Source organism: Nematostella vectensis, chromosome 6 (genome assembly GCF_932526225.1).
Source record: "Nematostella vectensis chromosome 6, jaNemVect1.1, whole genome shotgun sequence".
NCBI classification, from domain to species: domain Eukaryota; kingdom Metazoa; phylum Cnidaria; class Anthozoa; order Actiniaria; family Edwardsiidae; genus Nematostella; species Nematostella vectensis.
In genome coordinates this window covers 6,885,258-6,908,154 of record NC_064039.1, presented here as the reverse complement: position 1 = coordinate 6,908,154, position 22,897 = coordinate 6,885,258, and the positions used below count along the sequence as shown (strand labels likewise).

General features: G+C 41.0%; 2 protein-coding genes and 1 long non-coding RNA gene across 5 annotated transcripts; 2 read left to right on the top strand and 1 right to left on the bottom strand.

Annotated features, from left to right (window-relative positions):
• Positions 1-76: 76 nt before the first annotated feature.
• On the top strand, positions 77-7,786 carry LOC5515034 (GRIP and coiled-coil domain-containing protein 1). Of its 2 annotated transcripts, none has more exons than XM_048729148.1 (11): positions 77-536; positions 672-1,021; positions 1,767-1,925; positions 2,546-2,635; positions 3,049-3,478; positions 4,086-4,358; positions 4,855-5,477; positions 6,174-6,301; positions 6,729-6,794; positions 6,865-7,154; positions 7,491-7,786. In XM_048729148.1, exons 1-10 carry the CDS (start codon positions 452-454, stop codon positions 7,142-7,144), a joined length of 2,484 nt encoding a protein of 827 aa, XP_048585105.1. In that variant the 5' UTR covers positions 77-451; the 3' UTR covers positions 7,145-7,154; positions 7,491-7,786. The 2 variants fall into 2 exon arrangements, with proteins under 2 accessions (XP_048585105.1, XP_048585106.1); XM_048729149.1 differs by having other exon boundaries at positions 82-536; positions 6,865-6,994.
• LOC116619692 lies at positions 5,876-22,886 on the bottom strand. Of its 2 annotated transcripts, none has more exons than XR_007311966.1 (3): positions 22,108-22,886; positions 21,604-21,675; positions 5,876-6,243 (listed from the first exon to the last, which is right to left on the bottom strand). It is a non-coding gene; the product is annotated as an uncharacterized LOC116619692 (long non-coding RNA). The 2 variants fall into 2 exon arrangements; XR_007311967.1 differs by lacking the exon at positions 5,876-6,243 and adding an exon at positions 19,847-19,956 and having other exon boundaries at positions 22,108-22,752.
• On the top strand, positions 7,981-10,586 carry LOC116619693. Its single transcript, XM_032384742.2, has 3 exons — positions 7,981-8,858; positions 9,166-9,338; positions 10,231-10,586. The coding sequence occupies exons 1-3, from the start codon at positions 8,297-8,299 to the stop codon at positions 10,417-10,419; spliced, it is 924 nt and encodes a 307-aa protein (XP_032240633.2). The 5' UTR covers positions 7,981-8,296; the 3' UTR covers positions 10,420-10,586.
• Positions 22,887-22,897: the final 11 nt, after the last annotated feature.

The window sequence follows — 22,897 nt, the reverse complement described above, 5'->3', positions numbered from 1 at the left end:
GCAACGGAGTACCGCATCGCGGGCTCGATAGTTCTAGGAGGGGGGAGGAGTCTGCCTACAAAAACAAAGAATCAACAAACAATGCCATTTTTGAGACAAGAGAATATACAGGAAAAGAGAAAAGTTGATGATATTACATCATAGGCTCGAATCAGACGAAGAGAAATCTCTTCATCTTTCAAAACCCATGCGAAGAAAGTTTACTTGCGAGAGACTGGGCTCTATACGTGAGGACGAGGCTCATAATCAAAACAATATGGCGGCTGATACGTGTGAATTTGGTTGAAGTAGAAGGAAGACCGTCCTACAATATTTACTATGAGAGTAAACATTTTTTCATTTCGTATCCATGGATGACATTATTTTCTTTTTTTCTCATATAATTTGAAATGTTATCAATAATGCAAGAATTGCACTGAATTTGACCTAATGGTAAAAATATTGTGAACCGATGGAACGAAAGTCAAGATCAGAGCTAATCAAAATCATTGAGGCCCAGAAGGAACAGTTGAGTAGATATGAGTCAAAGCTGAGAGGTAAATAGTACCGAGAAGCGTTTGAAGTATTATATAATTATGACTACTTGAATATAATCATGAGAAAATATTCTGAGAGCAGCCACATAAGATTTTGCATTTTTTTTTGTGATTGTTGTAATTAATTCTACTTAGATGTTGTCCACGCATACAAGAATCTCCTCAAAGAAAAGGAGGCTTTGGATGCAAGTATCAAAGTTCTCACTACAGCTCAGCAATCTCACACCAAACATCCCAGATCTTCCAAGAAGAAAGGCCATGATGCAAGTCCTGTAGCTGATGGGCCTAAAGGCGTTGGCCTTGAAGGTGAAGGGAAGCCTTATGAGAAGGAAATTGTGTCTGATGAGAAGATGGTGGCTCAAGGGAAACCTGCAGGAGTGGAGGTGAAGGACCACCCTCTTGCTGTGAACGAACCGTCTGGTCAGACAGAGACTCAGGGAAATGACAAGCAGGATGGGCCAGATAGGAAAGGGCTAAGTAATGAGGTACTTAGCTACTGTATATGATTTTGATAAAGTACACAATGCTTAGCCATTTGGGGTTCGTAGCAGTACACTATTCATAAAAAGTTTCAAGGTATTTTTGGTTAATTGTTTTACTGCCGAACCCATTGAATCGCGACCCGCGTTTTCAAAGCACGATTTGTTTTGGTTTTCTGTTTCATCAGTTTAACCATTCTGAGCAAATCAGAGTCTTGGTTTGTGCACTTCCCTATGGCTATCCTCTGGACGAAAACCAGACAGTGTCGCGACAGAAAGCCAGGCAACTGGACTAGGCGAGAGATGGCAAGAATCTAATTGGCTTAGAATAATTAGACTGGCGCAACAAAAAATCCCAAAAGACAAAAACAAATCAATGTTTTGAAAATGCAGCGTTGTGATACAATGGATTCGACAGTAAAGCTTTAAAGCTGGTATCTCGATATCCTTAATATTCTACTTGTTACTTAGAATACCAAGTATCCACATCACATTTGTCTGATGTAAATGTGGGTTTTGCAAATTCAGACGTTCTGTAAATTGATTTCATTGAGGAATTGGGACTTTCAAGCCAACTTGAAATTATTTCAACAAATGCAAAAAGACAGGCCCTCATTCCCTTTTACTATAAATATAAATAAATGGGGGCCATGCTTTTTGCAATTCAATTATACACTGGTAGAACTGTAGGATAGGGTAGAACATACATCTTGTATGCATTTCAAACCTACCTTCTGATGTACGTAAATAGGGTGATGTAGCAGTGGAATCAGATGATGAAGATGAGGATGGTGATGACGACAAAAATGAACAGGACCAAGTATTGACCCTGTCTTCAACTTTGAAGACTGTCATGGAGCAGAAGGCTATGATGGAGGCCAACTACCAGGCAGACAAGAAAAAGATGATGGTACACATACAACATGTATTCTCAGAGCTTTGTGATACACAAACTACAATTTCAATGCTTTAGTTCAAAACTAGACCAACATACAGTATGGCAGCCTGCTAGCATAGTTTATTCAAAGTTTCTTTCTAACAGCTGTGTTCCATCTCTGCTCTTACACATGTTTGTTTGTTAGTATCCCCAAAAGAAACCTCTACGGAAACCTGTGAAGAAAATGGGTTGAGCATATGTGATATCATTTTGGAAGTTACCATGAGCATTTTTAACGCTTTGCTGTATTTTGAAATTGCCAGCTGGAGTTGCACTGAACTCTGTAACGCAAAAGTGCTTGAGGATACCCCTGGCCGTATATGTAGCATAGGCCGAATGGTTATTTCTCCATAATTGCCTATCAAACATAATCGATGTTCTGGAGTTTGGAAACCCTACCAGTACGAGCAAACAGCTAATTTGACTGCTAGCAGTGTAACACAGTGTATCTAACAGTGTAACACAGTGTAACACATAAAAAAAACAGACTATGTATGTAGTGAAAAGTTATTGTTAACTTTGTAAAGCTTGGATTTTGTCCAATGTTTTAGTGCTGTAGCTTTAGTTATATTGTTGTTTGTTTGTTTATGTAGCATGACTTTGAGGGGAAACAAAAAGAAATGGAAGCAGAGAGAGAGAAGCTTACTGAAAAGCTAAAAGAGCTTGAATCTCAAACCAAGGAGGTCAGTATTGCAAAGTCGTGTTTGTCACATAAATTTTAAACTATTTGAAAGAGTACTATGTACAACCTCTTGGGGGAGGGGGTATTTATTTTTTGTCTTATTTCAAAATCTCTCTTTCCCATTTTTGGCACTACATAGATGGATTGTGATATTTACTGTACTACCATTAGTATACTGTATTATGCTTGTCTCTGCATGACGTTTTGCATCCTTTTTATATTTGTATGGAGCAACAAAGACTTTTGAAAACATGTACTTGTTAGAAGAAGGGAGGGAGCTACATGTAAATAGAGAGAGGGGTCTTGTTCATAAAATGTAGTTCTTCGATAGCAGGTAGGTGGGTGTTATTACATTGAAAGGGCTTAAAAAGAGAATGAATGGGGCTGTTGTGTGAACATTGTTATTTTTCCTAGCTGAAGTTGCGGATGAGACAGGAGCAGCAAAACAGAGAAGAAGAAGAAAACAACCACGCACTCATGCTCAGAGAGCTCCAGCTGTTACTCTCAGAGGAGAGAACACAAAAAGAAGAACTTGAACAGCAACTGGATGATATGAAGGACATGCTGGAATCCAGCAAACACTTTCCAGAAAGCAAAGCAAGGGATTATGAGAACTGTATTTCACAGCTGAGAAAGGAGCTCAAAGAATTGAAGGAGAGATTAGAAAAGGCAGAGGAGAAATCGTCAAAGCCATCTCCATTGCTGGTCCAACTGCAGGAAGAGATGGCAGAAATGAAGAGAGAGCACATGGAAGCAGTAAGCAGAGAGCAAAAGAGAGCAAATGATGCAGAAGACAAGCTCAAGCTCATTACTTGTGTGGAGGAAGACAGAGTGGCTGATCTTGGTTAGAATATCCAGCCTTGTCACTATAGAGGGTCATGAATAATTGGGACCTGATCTTGGTTAGAATATCCAGCCTTGTCACTATAGAGGGTCATGAATAATTGGGACCTGATCTTGGTTAAAATATCCAGCCTTGCCACTATCGAGGGTCATGAATAATTGGGACCTGATCTTGGTTAAAATATCCAGCCTTGCCACTATCGAGGGTCATGAATAATTGGGACCTGATCTTGGTTAAAATATCCAGCCTTGTCACTATAGAGGGTCATGAATAATTGGGACCTGATCTTGGTTAGAATATCCAGCCTTGCCACTATCGAGGGTCATGAATAATTGGGACCTGATCTTGGTTAGAATATCCAGCCTTGCCACTATAGAGGGTCATGAATAATTGGGATATAACATGGAATTTTTATACTCTTTTTACTCAATGAAAGCATTGAAGTTTTTTTTTTTACCAAGACTTTCGGCCATTTCACAGCAAAACTTTGATTGATGGAAGCGGGAAAACCTGTTTAGTCTTTGAAAAATTGAATTTTGCAGAAAATTCAAAGTCGCAGTAAAGTTATTTACACATATTTTTTTAACAAACGTTTATTTTGTTATAGAGACAAAGCTTTCAGAATTATCTGAAGTGGTTGGTAGCTACGAAAAGCTTCGCTTCCATGATCAAGAGGTGATTCACAAGCTAAAGGAACGGTTACAACAGCTTGACACAGAAAACACTGCCCTCACCCTCCACAGTCCCGTGGGGGAGGGGGTGCCCGACAACAACATCCAGACTGTTGCAGAGATAGATAGCTTGCGTGACCAGGTGCAAAAGCTAAGGACAGTGCTCAAACTTGCTGTTGAGAAGTCTTCTGAAAAGTCAATTGACCAAGGTACAGCAGAACGTTATCTTACCTTCATGGAAAGTTACGGTCCAGGAATTAAGGAGTAACCAATAAAAAGCCGAATTATGGCCAAAGAAGACAGTATTTTAGAACTTGTGGCACCGATACATACTTTTTATTTAGAATTTAAGCACGTTATATGTTACCGATTTCTGAAAGTGTCCTGAAGTAAATGTAAAATCTCACTGTAACTTCCATTTCTGGGGGATGGCAAAAAAAATTGTCACCTTGGCATGGTCACCTTTTAGTCCTGTATATAAACCAAGGCTTAAAGCTTGTTATTTCTCTTAAGGCGCAAAATATGCGATTAATTTGCAGTTTCACAGTTTAATCTAACCGATATAACATTGATTATGGCTCATGTGCTAACCTTTATTCAAGGACAATATCCAAAACTTATTGCTTTATTGCTTAGTTCTTAAACAATAGGCGGCTAGGAACCAACCTAATCTTTCGGTTGTCTGCTTTTTTTTTTGCCCTTTAGAGCTGGAAGGTCTAAGCAAGTCTGAGCTTGAGTCAATACTGAACAGTGACCCAACCCACAACGCTTGTCAGCAGGAGCTAAGGCAGCTGAAGGACGAGTTTGAGCGTTACAAGGCAAAGACCCAACTGCTGCACAGAAGCAAATCACTGAAGGAAATCACCACACAACTAGAAGATCTCGACAAACTAAAGGCACGGAACGCGGGCTTAGAAAAACGGCTAAAGGACATGGAGGAATATAGTCATCAGAGAGAAAATGAACTCACTAGCGTTGTGTCTCAGTTGCAAATGGATTTACATACAGCCGAGGAACGGTATCAAAAGGGCAGAGAGGACTCCGAGTTGATTTACAGACACAAAGTCAGTGAACTCGAAAAGCAGGTTGTGAAACAACGAGAAAGGACGTTGGAACTTATTGCAGAGAAAGATGCGGAAATCGAGTCGTTGCGCATGCGCAGCCCGAGCTCAAGCAATCCTGGGGGGTCGGGCAGTGCATTTGCATATTCTCGAAAGTTCATGGACTTGCCCGTTGCGCCCCAAGAGGGCGATGAAAGTGCCGGTGGCGCGGACACCTCACCGGACACAAGTGCTGCTGTGTATCAGCTGCTATCAAGGCAGGCCGGGGTAAGTGTCGAAATATTTTGCGGTGGTTATTTACACTTATATCCCTAAGTGGAGATAGAAAAGGAAATCTCCGGCATGGTTGTGAATAAATTATGACCGTTGTTATACATATGGTAGAAAAGTCCGCCTCTTCATGCTTTTATTCGATCGCACCATGTATCTGTGCCCTCTTTATCCAGCATCTAAGCTGGAAAGGGTTTTTAAAGACACTTAACGTACCCAGGGTTTTTCTTGGGGGGGGAGGGGGGAGGGGGTGCGAAATCTGAAAAATTGGTCCTTGATTTTTCCGGGGGGGGGGGGGGGGGGGGGGGGGGTTGGAGAGGATGAGTTCTCTGATAAAAATCTGACCACCCCCGAAAGGACAGAAGGGGATTTTTTCGCCATTGCATTATCTCCACGCGATGTTTATTACCCGATTTGGTTACAAAAATGTTTGAGTTGTAGATTTGATATACCAGAGTGATCTAGAAAGCCTTCTTTATCTAATTCGCTTATGCTATATAGTTTTGTCTACAAATGGCTCGTCTATTGTGTGATGGGGGGTGCAACTCCACCCTTGCACACCCCTGGGTACGGGCCTGCTATAGTAACTTTAGTTACTATTCCAGATAACCAAAAATTCAAGTTATAAATCCTCAGCATACTCTAGTTTGAATTATGAACTCGTCTTCATGTTTAGTCTGCACACTTTCTCAGGTATCCTCGGCAGAGCCCGGATTACTTATTCACTACGCTCAGCAACAAGCAAGACGAGATGCGGAGAATTCTGCATTAAGAAGAGAGAAGAATGACTTAGAGGACGACCTTAGGGACTGTACTCTCAGGTAACGGTGCTTATGATGGTTATCATAAGGATAATACAATCATTCATAATGCAGACGACCTTAGGTACTGCGCGTCAGGTAACAGTGCTGGTGATAGTCATCATAAGGAAAATAGAATCATTCTTATGATAAGTAATTTAGTTCAGACCTGGGACTCTCTTTGCCCTCGACATTCTTTCACACGAGTTAGAATGTCGAGCGCAAAGAGATTCCCAGGTCTGGACTAGATGGTGATCGTAAGGATAATGGAATCATTCATAATGTACACTGTCTTTGGTACTGTACACTCAGGTAACAATGCTTATTACGGTGGTACATGGTGGTAGTGATGATGAATAAAAAAAAGCGAAGGATATTCATTGGGTATGTCTCTAGTACTTGTCAATGAACTTGTCAATGAGGATTGACATTTGACTGATTATTGCAGGGAAGCGAAAACGAGAGACCAATGCGAAACACTAAAAGAAGAAATCCGAAAGCTCGAGCGAGATAGGTTAGTCCTGATCGAGCCCGGTTTGCTTCGAGGGTTTTACTTCCTAATTACCTTTCTGTATTTGCCACAGATCTCGAGAGACTGCAAACCTAGAATACCTCAAGAATATCATACTTCGGTTCATGATGACCACAAGCTACTCGGTGAAGGAGCAAATGATCACTGCCATCGCTACTATACTTCAGTTTAGCCCCAAAGAGGTACAGCAGCCTATTTGTAGTCCCTCTTATTGTAAACAAACAGTGCCATCGCCCTTATACTTCAGTTCAGCCCCGAAGAGGTATAGCAGCCTTTGTGTAGTCCCTCGTATTGTAAGCAAACACTGCCATCGCCACTATACTTCAGTTTAGCCCCAAAGAGGAACAGCAGCCTATATGTTGTCCAACAACAAGCCTATGTATGTAGCAACAAAGTCTCTGTTCCATCCTTGTTGAAAACCGAAAAATTCGCGACAAATTTTATTGGCAAAAGGCGGACATAATAAATTTGTCTTCTCACGAGTTGGCTAACAAAGAAACAATCTAAAATTTGCTGTTTTTAAATGTGCCCCCGTCCGCTTAAAAGATATACCTGCTTATGATAAAAGGCTCATTTGATTTATTCCTCTCAAACAGGAAATTAAGATCTCTTGGTGGTCGTCACATGGTCGGAATGTCAGTCTCTATAATGAATGTGTTTTTTGTTTCTTGTTTACAGGTCGCTCGTGTGAAGAAGACTCACCAAGGACACTGGTGGTAACGAACTTCATGAGACACAGAGAAAAAATCCAGTAACTCAGTAGCTCATTTATAGGAAATATCTACAGTAGTCTAGATGGTGCTTTTTTAAACGTTCACCAATTTATTTATATATTTGCAGACTCAGAGAATTTACAACTTCTGGGAATTTTGGGAAAATGTTATTGTTGGAGGGACGTGGGTAGGGTAATGGATTTTAGCAAAGGCATGTAAGGCCATGTAGATATTGTAATTAAATTCAGAATAATTTACAAACGCGCATTCCGTGGAGCACTTTGTTCTGAGAGAGAGACAGAGAGCTACACCACAGGGCCCCCAAAGTACCCCCAAGCGACACCACAGGACCCCCAAAGTACCCGCAAGCGACACCACAGGACACCCAAAGTACCCCAAAGCGACACCACAGGACCCCCTAACACATCTCAGGATATACTATGAATAAAGAGCATAGGATGTAGGAGTATATATTAGCTTTTTTCCATTGATTATGTTCCTGGAGGTCATTTCTGAAACAGACTTCTATTTCCTAAGACACCTTCCGATTGTGTGAATGAAATATCGGTGGAAGAAACGTTAGACCGCTAAAAAGTCTGTATAAAATCTTACGCTAGTAAGTCTGTGTACTGCCGTAGCCTGTAAAGAATAAAAAAATTAGTGTAGACAGTCTATAAAACCGTAGATATGGGTGAAATTTGTTTATACTATCAACTGGAATAACAAATCACCTGTTTACATATACAAGACCAAATTACCTGTAACGTCAAAATGACATGCTATCGCTTGAATTCATATTACGGTATTCCAAGAGGTCTTCCCAGAAAGCCTTCAAGGTCTTGCCTTATTCTTCGAAACTACTGCACTCTCGCTATGGTCAAACTCTACTCTGTATTTCAAGACAAGAAGACCATCAAGAACGCCTTTGCCATCTTCGCTGTCGTAGCCTTTGAGCAAGTAGTAAGCAAATACGGGATAAACTGTCGGAATGCCTTACTATGGCTGTACGTGCCCCCAGGGGTCCTGTTCTTCCTTGCTGTCATCAAATCAAAAAACATCCTCTTCCTTGTGAACCGAAAAACTTCCAAGGAGAAGTGTGTAAGTCCAGAGATGATAGGCTATGGCGTTGCGGCATTTCTGTACTTGGTTTTGCCATCTATCGCTTGGATAATCTCTGCTTTTCTGAACACTAAGATTTGGGTCTGCTATCGGGCTGGATTTGACGAATGCGGTGTTGTCAAGAAGTGTTCGGACGATGAGAAGTTTGCATGGAATATGCTTCAAAGGGATGCAAAGTTTGAGTCGCAGAATATCGGTTTGCTTCTCCTCTCAGGTAAATTAAAAACATACTTTTTTCTCCTTTGTTGTTGATATACTCAGCCTTTTTTTCACCAGAAGTTCGTAAAGATTTTGAGTAAAAAAAAACTTCTTTGAGTTCCGATGCTGAAGGGTTGTAATTGTTTGGGATGCGTTTGCTATAAAAGTGAAACAGCGCAATGTCTATTTTTTGTTTACTTACGCTTCTGGAAAAGTCCTAGAAAACAAAACAAGACCTTTGGAGAAAGCAAAGAACGCTTGGTCCCCGAGCAAACTGCCACTAAAGCTTTATTTGGTTAACTCGAACCACTGTTTTTATCTAGGGGCGATAATAGCACTAGCCGTGATCACGTGGCTTAACCATCTGCTGTTCGCCAGGCCTCTAAAGGAGCGGGAGCTGAATGACTTGGTGCGCGAGGCCACGCGTGGCGTCCTCGAGAGACACGTGATCGACAGAGTCAAGCAGAAGTTAGAGGAGCTTGACGACAACATTAAGGTCGGAAACCATAGCAACCCCAACAAATAAAAATAGTTCATATCCTTTATTTGGTTTCATAACAAATTTGATTGTTTGAAATCGTGATAAGTTAAGATATATGCTATCAGGGCCGTAGCCCCCCCCTCAATATTTTGAAAAGTTATAAGGAAATGACCTGTAGGGGCGTGGCTGTGCCCCCAATATATTTTTAATGTTTCTGTATTGTGCCCCCCCCCCCCCCCCAATATTTCGAGGCCTGCTACGGCCCTGTCTATAAAACATTTCTTATGAATGGTACACTTTATGTAGCCAATTTCCTTGAGTGAATTGACGTTATCATCCCTTATATAAAGAGACGTTTTGCTGCGCTGATAGTAAGGAAGATGAGTCAGAGCTTGATCGATGTTAAAGAGACTCTGTCAGCCGTCACTGAGAAAGAGTCCATCTTCATCGGGTGATTTTGGGGATAGAATAAAAGCTACTGTGATATTTTTCATTGCATTTTGGCGGTATTATAGCCAAATTCCTTGTTGCGCGACCTCGGCGAATCCAAAATCCTCGTCTCGTTTGGGAATAGCGCGTAGTCAGACACAATCTTGGGGGCGGTTTGTCTGGTTTTGATTGTTTGGTTTGATTGACTACGCGCTATTCCCAAACGAAAAAAGGAATTTTGGATTCAGGGCGCAACAACGATTGTGGCTATAAGACATTGCATTACATCGCATAAATTAAGTTCCTTTATTAAAAGATAACAATAACCTTGATGACTGTGGTTCGTTAAGTGGTAAAGAAAGTTTCATTATTAAGAAGTAAGGGAAAAGACGGCTGTTAGAGAGAGGGTTGGGGGAGGGGGGGTTGTCCTGGGTGTCGATCTTTATATTATATTCTGCTGACATGATTCCATTCATAGAACACTTCGCACAACACACCCAGCGAGCCGGTGGAAACGCCCAAGTCTCCGGACACTACGAAAGAACTTTTACACGATTTAAAATGGAAGAAGGCCGTATGGCTCAGAAAGGTGGATCACAAGATAGACATGTTTCTAGACGAGTTCCTCGTGTTAGACGCTGTCAAGATGGTTTATCCTGAAGTCTAGGGCACGAGAGAACGAAACACGAACTTTTACCAGATAATTGGGGTTTTGGTATTTTAGTTCGATTTGAGGCCCGAATGATATATCTGGAGAAAATTGCGTTATTTTAAACATTGGAAAAGAAGATCGAAATGCTTATGAAGCGCGATATACAAAGGATTATTACCTAGTCTCGCTCTCCCTTAATTGCCTGCATACTTCCTCATAACTCGGCAAGTCCTCTTCTTCACGTAGAGCGATCGGGTCTATTGCCCTCTCACTACATTCCCTCACTTGTTCTGTTAATTGACAACCAGCTTCTGCATAACTCGCTGGAGGGGTAACTGGATCTAGACGATTTCCTCGTCCTTCATTGCTAGGCTCACTTGAGTTAGGAGTCTTATCCGAACCATGTGGGATATTCGAAGATACATCCTCGTCAATTTAATTTTTCTGCTGTGTGTACACGGCGGTAAATGCACTACGTTCCCGGAGTTCCCGGTGAACCTTTATGATAGCCTCGATTGTCCGTACCGCTATCGTCCCCTGCGTTGTACGTGCAGCTAAATTACTGACCAAGATTAATGGTATTTTTGCACAACAGCTCCCTACCCTCCTTCCCCCAAACACCATCTCCTTGCACCCATTCACCCTCACCTTTCCCCTTCTACCCACCCATCCACACCTTCTCCTTGTACCCACCCATCCACCCTCCTTGCAATCACCCCCACACACACACCCACACCTTCTCCTAGCACCAACCAACACCTCCTCACACCCACTCACATTTCCTTCTTGTACCCACCCAAACCTCCTTCTTGCACCCACCCACACCTCCTCCTTGCACCCACCAACACCTCCTTGCACCCACCAACACCTCCTCCTTGCACCCACCCACACCTCCTTCTTACACCACCCACACCTACTCCTTTTACCCACCCACACCTTCTTGCATCCACCAACAACTTGCACCCACCCACTCTTCCTCCTTGCACCCACCCACACCTGTTTCTTGCACCCACCCACACCTCCTTCTTACACCACCCACACCTCCTCTTTGCACCCACCCACACCTCCTTCTTGCACCCACCCACACCTGTCTTTTGCACCCACCCACACCTTCTTACACCACCCACACCTCCTCCTTGCTCCCACACACACCTCCTCCTTGCACCCACCCACACCTCCTTGCAATAACCCACACCTGTGTCCAATAATCCACACCTCCTTGCACCAACCCACACCTCCTCCTTGCACCCACCCACACCTCCTCCTTGCACCCACCCACACCTCCTCCTTGAACCCACCCACACCTCCTCCTTGCACCCACCCATCCACACTTCCTCCTTGCACCCACCCACACCTCCTCCTCGCACCCACCCACACCTCCTCCTTGCACCCAACCACACGTTCTCCTTGCACCCACCCACACCTCCTCCTTGCACCCACCCATCCAGACCTCCTCCTTGCACCCACCCACACCTCCTACTTGCACCCACCCGCACCTCCTTACACCACCCACACCTCCTCCTTGCACCCACCCACACCTCCTCCTTGCACCCACCCACACCTCCTTGCAATAACCCACACCTGTGTCCAATAATCCACACCTCCTTGCACCAACCCACACCTCCTCCTCGCACCCACCCACACCTCCTCCTTGCACCCACCAACACCTCCTCCTTGCACCCACCCACACCTCCTCCTTGCACCCACCCACACCTCGAAGGTATGTTATCAAGAAATTTGGTCAAACTACTTAAGGTGTTGTTGGTTGTTTGCCGTCCTCTTATGGTGTTCGCTTCACCACCGCACACGTTTTTATAGTACACTTTACGAATGTATTAGTTATCAATGAAAATTACTTTAAATGCAATTTTTGCTGTGTATGACAACTGATATCTTCATATGTGAAAGAAATGATATCGTTTTCAACACCAGTAAAATTTTCGAATTTCATCGATATTATAAACCTACACATTCCATTCATTTCTTTTTAGCAACACTGAAATTAGTCATTTGGGATTTATAGTCGCGCTCGGTGGCAGATCTAGGGGGGGAGGAGGGTTTAGGGGCCACCAGAAAGCCATATGTAACAAAAAAGTCCCCCCTCCCCCTTTGTCACCGAGCCATACCCCCCTTTAGATTTCTCTGAAGGTACAAGAGGGGCTATTTTCATGTCGCAAGATGTAGTGTTCCTAGACATCGTAGGCACTCCATACCACAGTAAAAACGTTTTACACAAGAGGTAAGAGCGTTAGATACGCCTAAAAGTGTGGATTCCATCTAACTGGCACTTTCGCAATTACGCCTGCGTCGCAAGCGCAAGCGTTTCAGTGAGTTAGAACGCGCGAAAAATATAACGTGCGCATCTTTTTGCGATCGCCCAGGAGCAAACAAATGGCTAAGTTCATATTGTAAGGTCGTGTTAGCTTATATTCACTTGATTTTTTTGCATAGACGTCCCTAGTGTAATCTAAAACAAAATAAGCTTTAGTATTTTTGGTAGATAATCCGTTCTTGAGATAATGCAGATTGAAAGACTTTTGATTTGTCTGAAATTGCAAATTTGGTCGAAATTTCTACTTTATTCATGATCATTTTTGCTCCTGTCGGTCGCCCCCTTTTTCGCGCAATTTCGAGATCTATCCTTATGTCCCTACTTTGACAAATTGTGAGTTATAACACGCGCTCAAGCGAGAGTCACTGTAAGAGGAGAAATCGTATACTAGACTACACCAAGCATTGCTCTCGGGTATTCTAATGGATCATATTCTATATTTTGACATTAGCAATATCGCTAATTTATCTAGACTTTTTTATCATTATATTGGTCACTTCACCTTAACGTGTCCACATATCAGCCAATCTTGTTTTAAAAACTGTGGTTTTTCTAGCTCGCTAGGTCATTTCCTTATTAGGCATAACATACCATATTTGGGGGTCCGCATTTTTTTTCGCTTTTTTATCGCTCTAGAGCTTTGTAAGTCGAGAATTTCCACGTAAACTTGCAGGAATTCGTGTTTACCACGATTTTGCTGGCAGTCAACTTGGATATGGAGCCTAGTATCTAACGTTTTAGAATATCACAGGTCTCCCGCGCGCTCGCCCCAGGCTCTTTTAGACCATTTAGAAATACGACAGCCATTGATTGATATGAGACGTTATGATCATAACATGATCATGATGACTACGATGCTGGCAGATGATGATGATCAGACGGTGATGATGATATGTTAGCTACGTGGATGCCTTACTGGAAAGTGCTAGTTTATCCTTTAAAATAACAAATGAGCATAGTATGTTGAACCTCGCCTCGTCATCTCAAGTGGCAAGCTAATAAGGGAGGGGTAACTAATCTTTGTGTTGCATATAACATCCGGGGCTTCAGGTTTGAATACGCGACGTTAATTCAGCTTATTTTGCGTAGTTTATTTTGCCCCTAAAAGTGCACAGTGTTTTCATTTTTGCATAAAACAAGTTAAGCGCAATAAAGACGCAAATGTTTTCATGTGCCCGTAGAATAGAATAGAATGGTCTGCTACCTCAGAGACGTAGATAAGAAAAATAGGTCTAGACGCGGTCATTAGCATTGAGGGTATCACATGGCTACCTGGCAAAGCTCTCGGGTATCTGAATAATTATTACCATTAAGGGTTAGAGCTTGGGCCATTGTCAATCAACTATACGCCGTGTTAAGTTAATGTTACTATCAGTGATAGATGGCTGATTTGAGAGACGCCATGGTTTTGCTGATTTTAATTGCGTAAAATTTATCTGCACTCTTATCAAAAGAACAAAAAAAATAATCGCCTAGAATAACACTATTTGCAATATGACCTCAAGTGTCATGCAGAAACGGCGAAGGGTCACGGCAGTCGTGCGAGACCTCATGACCTTGAATTACAAATGGGTCGCGTTTTACAATGATGTCGCCCGAAATCAATAAAAGCCCCGTATCGACATGATTCGTAAGCGCTGAAAAAGCTGCTTTTTGCTGTTATCATTAGGGCTGCCAAAAGCCGGGAGGGCCAGCGATTTTGCCATCGTAATTTCTTAGCGCATCTTTCATTTTGCTATTTTTATCTGTAAAGTAAATTATTTAGCTGTTTCACATGATGAACTCTTTTTGTGTTTATCATTTTAGGGTTCGGGAAAAATAAGCATAGTTGCATTGAAATAGAAAGCGTAGATGTGTGCAATAGGGCCAGGAATAACAAGTTTACGGTAACGAAGAGCCTGTTATGGTAAAGAGTATTTCTCTCTGAAGGTACAAGAGGGGCTATTTTCATGTCGCAAGATGTAGTGTTCCTAGACATCGTAGGCACTCCATACCACAGTAAAAACGTTTTACACAAGAGGTAAGAGCGTTAGATACGCCTAAAAGTGTGGATTCCATCTAACTTGCCCTTTCGCAATTACGCCTGCGTCGCAAGCGCAAGCGTTTCAGTGAGTTAGAACGCGCGAAAAATATAACGTGCGCATCTTTTTGCGATCGCCCAGGAGCAAACAAATGGCAAAGTTCATATTGTAAGGTCGTGTTAGCTTATATTCACTTGATTTTTTTGCATAGACGTCCCTAGTGTAATCTAAAACAAAATAAGCTTTAGTATTTTTGGCAGATAATCCGTTCTTGAGATATTGCAGATTGAAGACTCTTGATTTGTCTGAAATTGCCCAATTTGGGCGACATTTCTACTTTATTTATGATCATTTTTGCTCCTGTCGGTCGCCCTCTTTTTCGCGCAATGTTCCAAAATCATTAACAAGATGATTCCACACACAGACGCTATGCAATGGCTCAGTAGCAATAACACATATCACAGGTAAAGACCTTATAACTTGCGAAATGTGATCTTCGGTCTTCCTTTGTCTGCTTGAAAAGCAAAGCTATACTTTGATGATCAAAATTATGACTCAAGGATGTGTTTCACCTTACGATAAATAACGATACACTTTTTTAGTCTACCAAGCAGACTATGGCATTATAACTATTGAAGTAAGTCGTGTGAAACCGCAGGCTCCAAACGTTGTATCTTTTCTTAATTCAGCAACTCAACCTCAGTATACGGGTCATCTAATGGAATCTGTCGTTGTTTTCTTGATGAACTTCATAGTGGAGGTATTTCTGGATCTACCTGGCTTTTTGGTCCATCAGAATTCTAAATCACACCCGCGCCAAGTGGGTCACTTGGTGAGGGAGGCTCTTCGAGTCCATTTCTCTGCCATGATAGAAAACTCCAGATTTAGTCGCCGAATAAAAACTCCAGCGCCTTTAAGTAGGCTGCCCCTTGGACATGTCCACTCATTCTTGGCTCTGGTTGCGGTTACATGACAACTCATTGTCGTAGCAGGGGATAAGGCACTGTCCCCCCCCCCCCCCCCCCCCCCCCACACAATATTTTCAAAAGTTATAAGGAAATGTTTCTGTATCCCCCCCCCCCCTTAATCTTACGTGGCCTGTTACGGCACCAAGCCTGATTAGTGTTGTCAATCTTGGCGTATCAAAGTTCTGTGAACTTGGTGTTTTAAATGGTGGGGAGCTATTTTCATAATTTTAAGCGTATTAGACTCCTACAAAGTAAAAATACGACGATATCGGCGATACCGCTTGCTTCCCTAAGCAGAGGTTCGGATTTAACCACAGCCACCACGCCAAGACCTACAACACTAGCTTAAACCAAGAGACATGGTCTCTTGCTTAAACACGGTAGGGAACTTGCGCCAAGAGATCACGTGACATTTCTGGGTGGCAAATTCAAAACAAAATAATCAAACAAAAAAATCAGAAATTGATGCGCCCGTCACACCAAAGAACGACGAAAAAATAAAGGCTTTTCTGAAAAAAGGAATTTCTGGCTTTTTTGTAAGCGCTGAATAAGCTGCTTTTTGTTGCTGTTATTTTGCCGCTAAAAGGCTGAGCGCGCGCTAGTTTGCCACCCAAACAGTCACATGATCTCTTAGCGCAAGTCTACTATTGCTGAGATTGGTGAGCGCATCAACGCATGTTGTTGTCTTGTAAAACCGTGATTAGATCAAGCGTGTTTCCGCAATTACCCTACGTCCTCTGCCATACCTACTAATGCAAGTATCAACCTCGGTACGCGAAGCGTCAATAAAACCCAAGATCATGTTGCCCGCAGGCTTCCGCGAAATGGACTCATTTGCTTTTGTCGTGTACAAGATAAGTCCAGTACTGATTTAAGTAGCTCATTCACGCACTTTCTCGCTACTTTTGGAATAAAAGGGATATAATCGAATGATAACATACATTCATGGGAAGAAGATATTAACCAAATGTATCGGGCTAATACATTGTGTATGGATTAAAAGATGAATATTATAAAAAAGTATGAGGATTGCGAAATCGGCAAACGTTGGGTAGCAAGCGTATCTGTGGGTTTCAACGTTTGACTAAGCAAAGAGCTCAACCGCGCGCGAAAAATGGAGCGAGTGCAAAAAATGCGCGCATAATTTTCTCTTGAAGAGGAGAATCAACCCCAAAATGTCCGTGAAAAATGACATTAGCAATCTCCACAGATCTTTCTTTTTAATTTTTCGTAAAACATATAATAAATGGGTACTATGCTGGTCTTTGACACATTAGGGTAATCGTATATTTGGACGTCAAACAAACTGTGGCTCGACTGAAAAAGAAAAATAAAGAGCTAGGATGTCCCTTTTTCTCTTTCCTGGTTTTCTGTGTCCCTTTGTGATTATACCATGACATAGAATTACTTTAAAAGCCATTCCCAATCATCAAACAAGGCATATATCGGGGAGTTCGAGTTTACCGAGTCAAAATGACTTAAAGTCGGTCCCTTGGCAACTTTATTCAAGTCAAAATCCAGGCAAACCATGCTTGCTTGCTGCTACACACCCTGTATTTATGTTTGTGCGTGTCTACTATACGGTAGTTTATCATGAACAGGTTAAACCTGGTGCAGATTGATGCGCCATGATGAGTATAACGTTCATGTAAAAATTGCAGATGAGCATTTTGTTTGCAAGCTTTTGTCTGACATTAATGTCTTTGACGTATTTACAATATGCTCTACCTCATACCCATTTTATCTAAAACCGGGAAATTTATGAAAATACATGAATCACACATTTCACCTCGAGGCAAGGTCTTTACTTGGGGCTGGCAGCTCATCTAACGTCACATCTGCAAATTTGTTCATTTTAACTTCTGATAATATTACATGCCAGTTGAAAGTCACATACTAAATGATTTTGGAAGATTAAGTTAAAAAGGTAGAAATCATGCATGGTTCATTACTATTCGTGACTAATTATCTCACTTAGTTTACTAAGACGTAAATTGCCAGCAGGCGAAGACCATCCGCTACATTATGCAGAGTCACAAATACTCTGCCAACGGCGAGAGGTTTTACGGTTCAGTCCTTCATTGCTAAGCATTTTACGAGGTACGACTAAGCACAAACTACCAGGATTAGGCCTTGAATCATAAGACTCATTTATTGAGAAATAATAGCTTTGGTTTATTGACATTGGATGTCATGATTTTAAAAATGCCACTGGCAAGTACTTGCCGCTAAACGTCCTTTGACGTTTTTAGCAATGACTGGTACGCCCTCTTTGATATGAGCCACGTGATGACGAGACGTGATCTAGGGTGTATTTGTTAAAACTAGGGAAAGTTATAAATATGCACTTAGATGTGATGACATAAGGCCGTTAGTAAAACCGACATAAAAACGCAGATACGCAACCCAAAGCGGACAGAAAAATAGAACGGCAAGAAGAGTTCAGGTCGAACCAGCTGGAGTGTGTTTCAATTGTTTCCTTCGCCCTTGTAAGTATGCAGACCATGTTGCTTTCCACCACCAGGTTTTGGAATAACATTGGACATGAAGACAATATCACAATCTCTTTCAAAAATAGTGATTTGAATAGAGGACTTGCGCTAAGAGGTCACGTGACCTTTCTGGGTGGCAAATTCAAAACAAATCAATAAAAAAAAAACGTCAGAAATGTCTGCGCCCGTCACACCAGAGAACGACTAAGAGATCACGTGACCTTTCTGGGTGGCAAATTCAAAACAAATCAATAAAAAAACGTCAGAAATGACTGCGCCCGTCACACCAGAGAACGACTAAGAGATCACGTGACCTTTTTGGGTGCCAAATTCAAAACAAAACAATAAAAACAATCAGAAATGACTGCGCCCGTCACACCAGAGAACGACAAGAAAAATTAATAAAATCTTTAAATAAAACTAAACCCTTGAAGAAAAAAGAATTCTTGCTTTTTCTTGTAAGCGCTGAATAAGTTGCTTTTTGTTGCTGCTATTTTGCCGCTAAAAGCCTAGCGCGCGCTAGTTTGCCACCCAAACAGTCACGTGATATCTTAGCGCAAGTCCCCTATTATATAACAAAAGCTGTAGACAGGTGCTGTAGACAGGTGCGTAGGTAGAAGGTGTTTTTTCTTGGCCTTATTATGTAGCAGGACTTATTTGATTTTCAGTTTTTGTTAATTATAATAGTAATGATGATGATAATAATACTAGACGTTTGGTACGTCTATTTGAAAAGTCCCCCTAAACTACTGCATTTTTCATGATCAGCGCACTTTATATTATATCAAGGGATTAAGTATAGCTAATTCCAGAATAGCACTTGGCTTATGTGTCTAAAAAACAAAATAAAGAGTAGGCATAAGTTAAAGCTCGTATAGCCTCCCAGCCGCTCTCCAGTGGGTTAAACGGAAATTACTATTTTCGGAGTTTCATATCAAGAAAATTTAGCGGTCACTTCCATATAAGGAAACTAATATGTTCATTATTTGGATGAAATGAATTATTCTTGTTATTTTTAAGGTCATTGTACCGCAGGTGCTTCGTAAATTTCATGTCTTGTAATCAAAAGAGACACAGTGAACAGTGACCAGAGAACAGTGACTGTGACCATCTTTACTCACTGGAGAAAGTCTCTGAAAAGAAACTAAAATTCCTCGGTACCAGACCCCTAAAACGACAACGGTTTCTTCATATGCGGGACTCCTGTGGAAGGGAGGCTAAGCAAGAAGGTCGAGGAAGACTGGGCACGAGCCACGACTTGAGCCTGGTAAAGTTCTACTGTTGGTATCGTGTGCTGTTTTGTTTGTTCTTTTGTTTGAATGGTGTAGGTGTAGAGAAGGTTTTATAGCTGGTGTGAGATATTCTTGTGATCGTGTGATTGATTTTTTTTTTACCATCGTAAATTGGGAAAAAGACAATAATAATCTTTGACCGGAATTGTTTCCATCGTATACGTGAGTCGTGACCAGTGTTATTAATAACGCAAAACACACAAATGCTTATAGGCGTGATACAGATTTTTGATAATCATGGATCTTAGGAGAAACCGTCTCACTTCTATTTATTGCCCTCAGATATTGTCATTTTTTGTTATTCTTTATGTTGATCACATAAAGTGTTTTTTCTTTGGCCTGGCCGTGCTTTTCTATTATCCTGAAGGCGCGAGGTTTTCCAATCCCTTTGGAGTTTCGAGCTTCTGAGATTTGTGTATGAGCCGATGCTTTTCCAGCGGTAGAAATCTTTCGATAAAGAAATTAAAAGAAGAACGTGAGGATGATACATTATCACCCCGAGGTACCTTATCAGATTATCAAATCTTTTTTCTCCTACCGAACAGTATTTGTCAGTTGCAGAGTTCGATTGACTGATACAAAGACAGGCAAATAAGATGTAACAGATAAAATAGATTTTTTTTGTAAGGATCGTTACCTATTGGACAATGTTTACGCAATAAAAAGGCCAACCCTATCTATATGTAGCCCACAAACAAACAAACGAACAGAATATCTCCCTATAACGGCCCTCGAACAAACTAACAAAACGAAGAACTGTAAACGTTATAGTATAATATACATTTGCCAAGAACCAACGTTTTCTAAAAATAACTGTAAGTACCTGTAACATGTTGTCATATTCAAGTCGATAGCCTTCCAGGCCTTCCAGTGTTTCATTTGAGGCATTTTTAGTCAAATTTTATTTTTCCGATATAAATCTGATTTGAGATAGATTTGTTTCTAGGTTGATTCCTTGTCTTACATGATATAGTTTACCGAATTTGAGTACTGTAAAAATAAGCTAATATTTAATACTACCACTTCATCAATCACATTACCTGAGTTTAAAATTACTATCCCCATGGAACCGCCACTTTTGCAGGTAGCAAGGGTTCGAAAGGGTGACTGCTTGGAGGTAATTTTGAGATACTTAAGATGTTTGTGGCGTGCATCAAAATGTTTCGTTCCTAAGAGAAATATAAAATATTCAATGATGAATGATCTCATTTCAAGGCCATTAAATTTTGGCTAGCTGGGTAAATTGCTGAGGGGCCCGTGCACAGGTGTTTCCCATGGCTGACAAAATCACAAGCTCAATCTAAGAGATGAACAAGACATTCATGTCTCATGCACGCATTAAAGAATACAACCGATGCCTTTAGTATGTAGGAATGCATTTCCAAATATTATAAATTCTGATTTTGAGAGTAATTTATATTATTTTTCAGAAGATTTTATCATTACACACAAGGATATTTTAGGGTATACATATTTTTGCTACAAAAGATAATATCGCATGTCCATTTCGCTTCCTCGAAAAGGCGGAAAAGCAAAATCATCTGTAATTGCATTTAGAATTGATTGTTTGCCCATTTCATGAGTAGATTAAAGAGTAAAAACTAATAGGCCGGCGTTGCAGTATACATAACAGCTTTTCGGTTAGATAGATAGTGCCTGGATTTTAAAATTTGCGTTAATTGACACAACTACTCGTAGAAGAGTTTTTCGCCTCAACCTGGAGGGGATTCTTTAGGTAAGAAAAAGGGAACCGCAATTCATACAAATATTATAATGATTTGACAATCAAAATTATTTTCCCTTTTTGATGAGTGGAAAATGGATAATATATGTAAAAATGAGTGCTCTTAATGGATATTTGAAATTGTTTAAAATCCCTTGGATATACCTGAACACATTCAAATTTATTTAGCTTTACAATTCAATATAATATCATTATATTGCTACCATTGCTAAGCATTCCAGGCATAGTGTTCGGTAGACGTGACGCTTATTTGATGGTGTTTTTGTTGTGAGCACACTGGGGCGAATTAGACGTTGTCAATAAGCTCGCTATTGTCTCGTATGATTTTTTTATGCTGGTAAGTTACAAACCTTTGTTGATCCGTTTGTTGTTTTACAGTTCGACCGATAAGATGATCCAATTTTTATATGCGCACGAGAATTCTGGAGAAAAATAACATATATGTTTGACTGGTTTTGCGTGCTTGAGAAAAAATATTATTCAAGATGAGCGTAATTAGAAAAATTGCAGTATAAAATGGGGCTCTAAATTTACATCCTTCAAATCCTTCAAATCTCCTATGTAAGTTAAAAAAATATCATTGTTACAAGCCATAGACAGAGTTATCTTTTGGGTGATATTCAGCTTCAACCATAAAAATCAAGATGGACTTGACACCCGAGACAAAAAGAATGACATGAAATCAAGAACAGAATAATCAGTCAAAAGAGGAAAAAAGAAAAACTGGATCGAAATCGTTCCCCAAAATAGAAGGCGCATATTACCTAACAGGTCATTTTAGGATTTATCTTTACAGTATTGGTGTATATTATATAAAGTATATATAATATCAGTCTATATTAGTCCATATTTACATTGTTTCTTTAGTTCTCCCAACACCATGGTCGAAGCCAAATTGCGCGCCCCATTGTCTGAAAGTCCGTCTCCTATTTTTAAGTAACGCATGGCTTGTGTACAGTAACTAAGATCTTCCTAGATCCTGGAAGTTGGAATTTACTTTTAAACCGAAGATTACCGGGATTCAGGCACAGAATTTCATCACTGCTAATGGAATGGAAGCCAGTGTTTGCCCGGGGGATATTCAAATTGGTTAGCAATGATAAGAGCATTGACGCATTTGTATTCTGAAATTTTTTTTTTTGAGGTGAAAACTTTGATGTTGTAATAATCCATAATCCTTGCCTTGACGGCTTACGGGCGGTTTAGATCGGGTGGCGATAATTAAGTAAATCTAGAATGTATTTGAAGTACTTTTCCAGATAATAAGACAATAGCCACGCTACAAAGGGACCCTAAAAGGCATGGGCAGCTACATGTAGGCGTGTCATAGAGATGTTGTCTTTTTAGCTCCGCATCGATCTTAATCAATTCATCAGGAAAACCCTTTGGGACGTTTAACCCTCTATATCGCTAGCTGCTAATACTGTTTGTAGCGTCATAAAAGGGATGAATTCTAACCTGTCATCATATCTCCGGCAGGTACTATAAGGCGACACATTGGATGATAGAGAAGCTCACAATATGTTTAAATAGGACTGTCAACAATACACTGAAGACTTCAAAGACATCAAAAGAACAACCAAGAACAAATCGCTAAAACAGCACAAAACGCTGAGAGTATTGTAAAGAAGAAATGCCTAAAGT

Excerpts from the sequence above, each read along its gene's own strand:
- LOC5515034 (XM_048729148.1), top strand. The coding sequence starts at position 452 with ATGGAACGAAAGTCAAGATCAGAGCTAATCAAAATCATTGAGGCCCAG. Across the intron at positions 1,926-2,545 it reads CAGACAAGAAAAAGATGATG|CATGACTTTGAGGGGAAACA; the intron begins GTACACATACAA and ends TTGTTTATGTAG. Across the intron at positions 5,478-6,173 it reads TGCTATCAAGGCAGGCCGGG|GTATCCTCGGCAGAGCCCGG; the intron begins GTAAGTGTCGAA and ends ACACTTTCTCAG.
- LOC116619693 (XM_032384742.2), top strand. The coding sequence starts at position 8,297 with ATGACATGCTATCGCTTGAATTCATATTACGGTATTCCAAGAGGTCTT. Across the intron at positions 8,859-9,165 it reads CGGTTTGCTTCTCCTCTCAG|GGGCGATAATAGCACTAGCC; the intron begins GTAAATTAAAAA and ends GTTTTTATCTAG. Across the intron at positions 9,339-10,230 it reads AGCTTGACGACAACATTAAG|AACACTTCGCACAACACACC; the intron begins GTCGGAAACCAT and ends TTCCATTCATAG.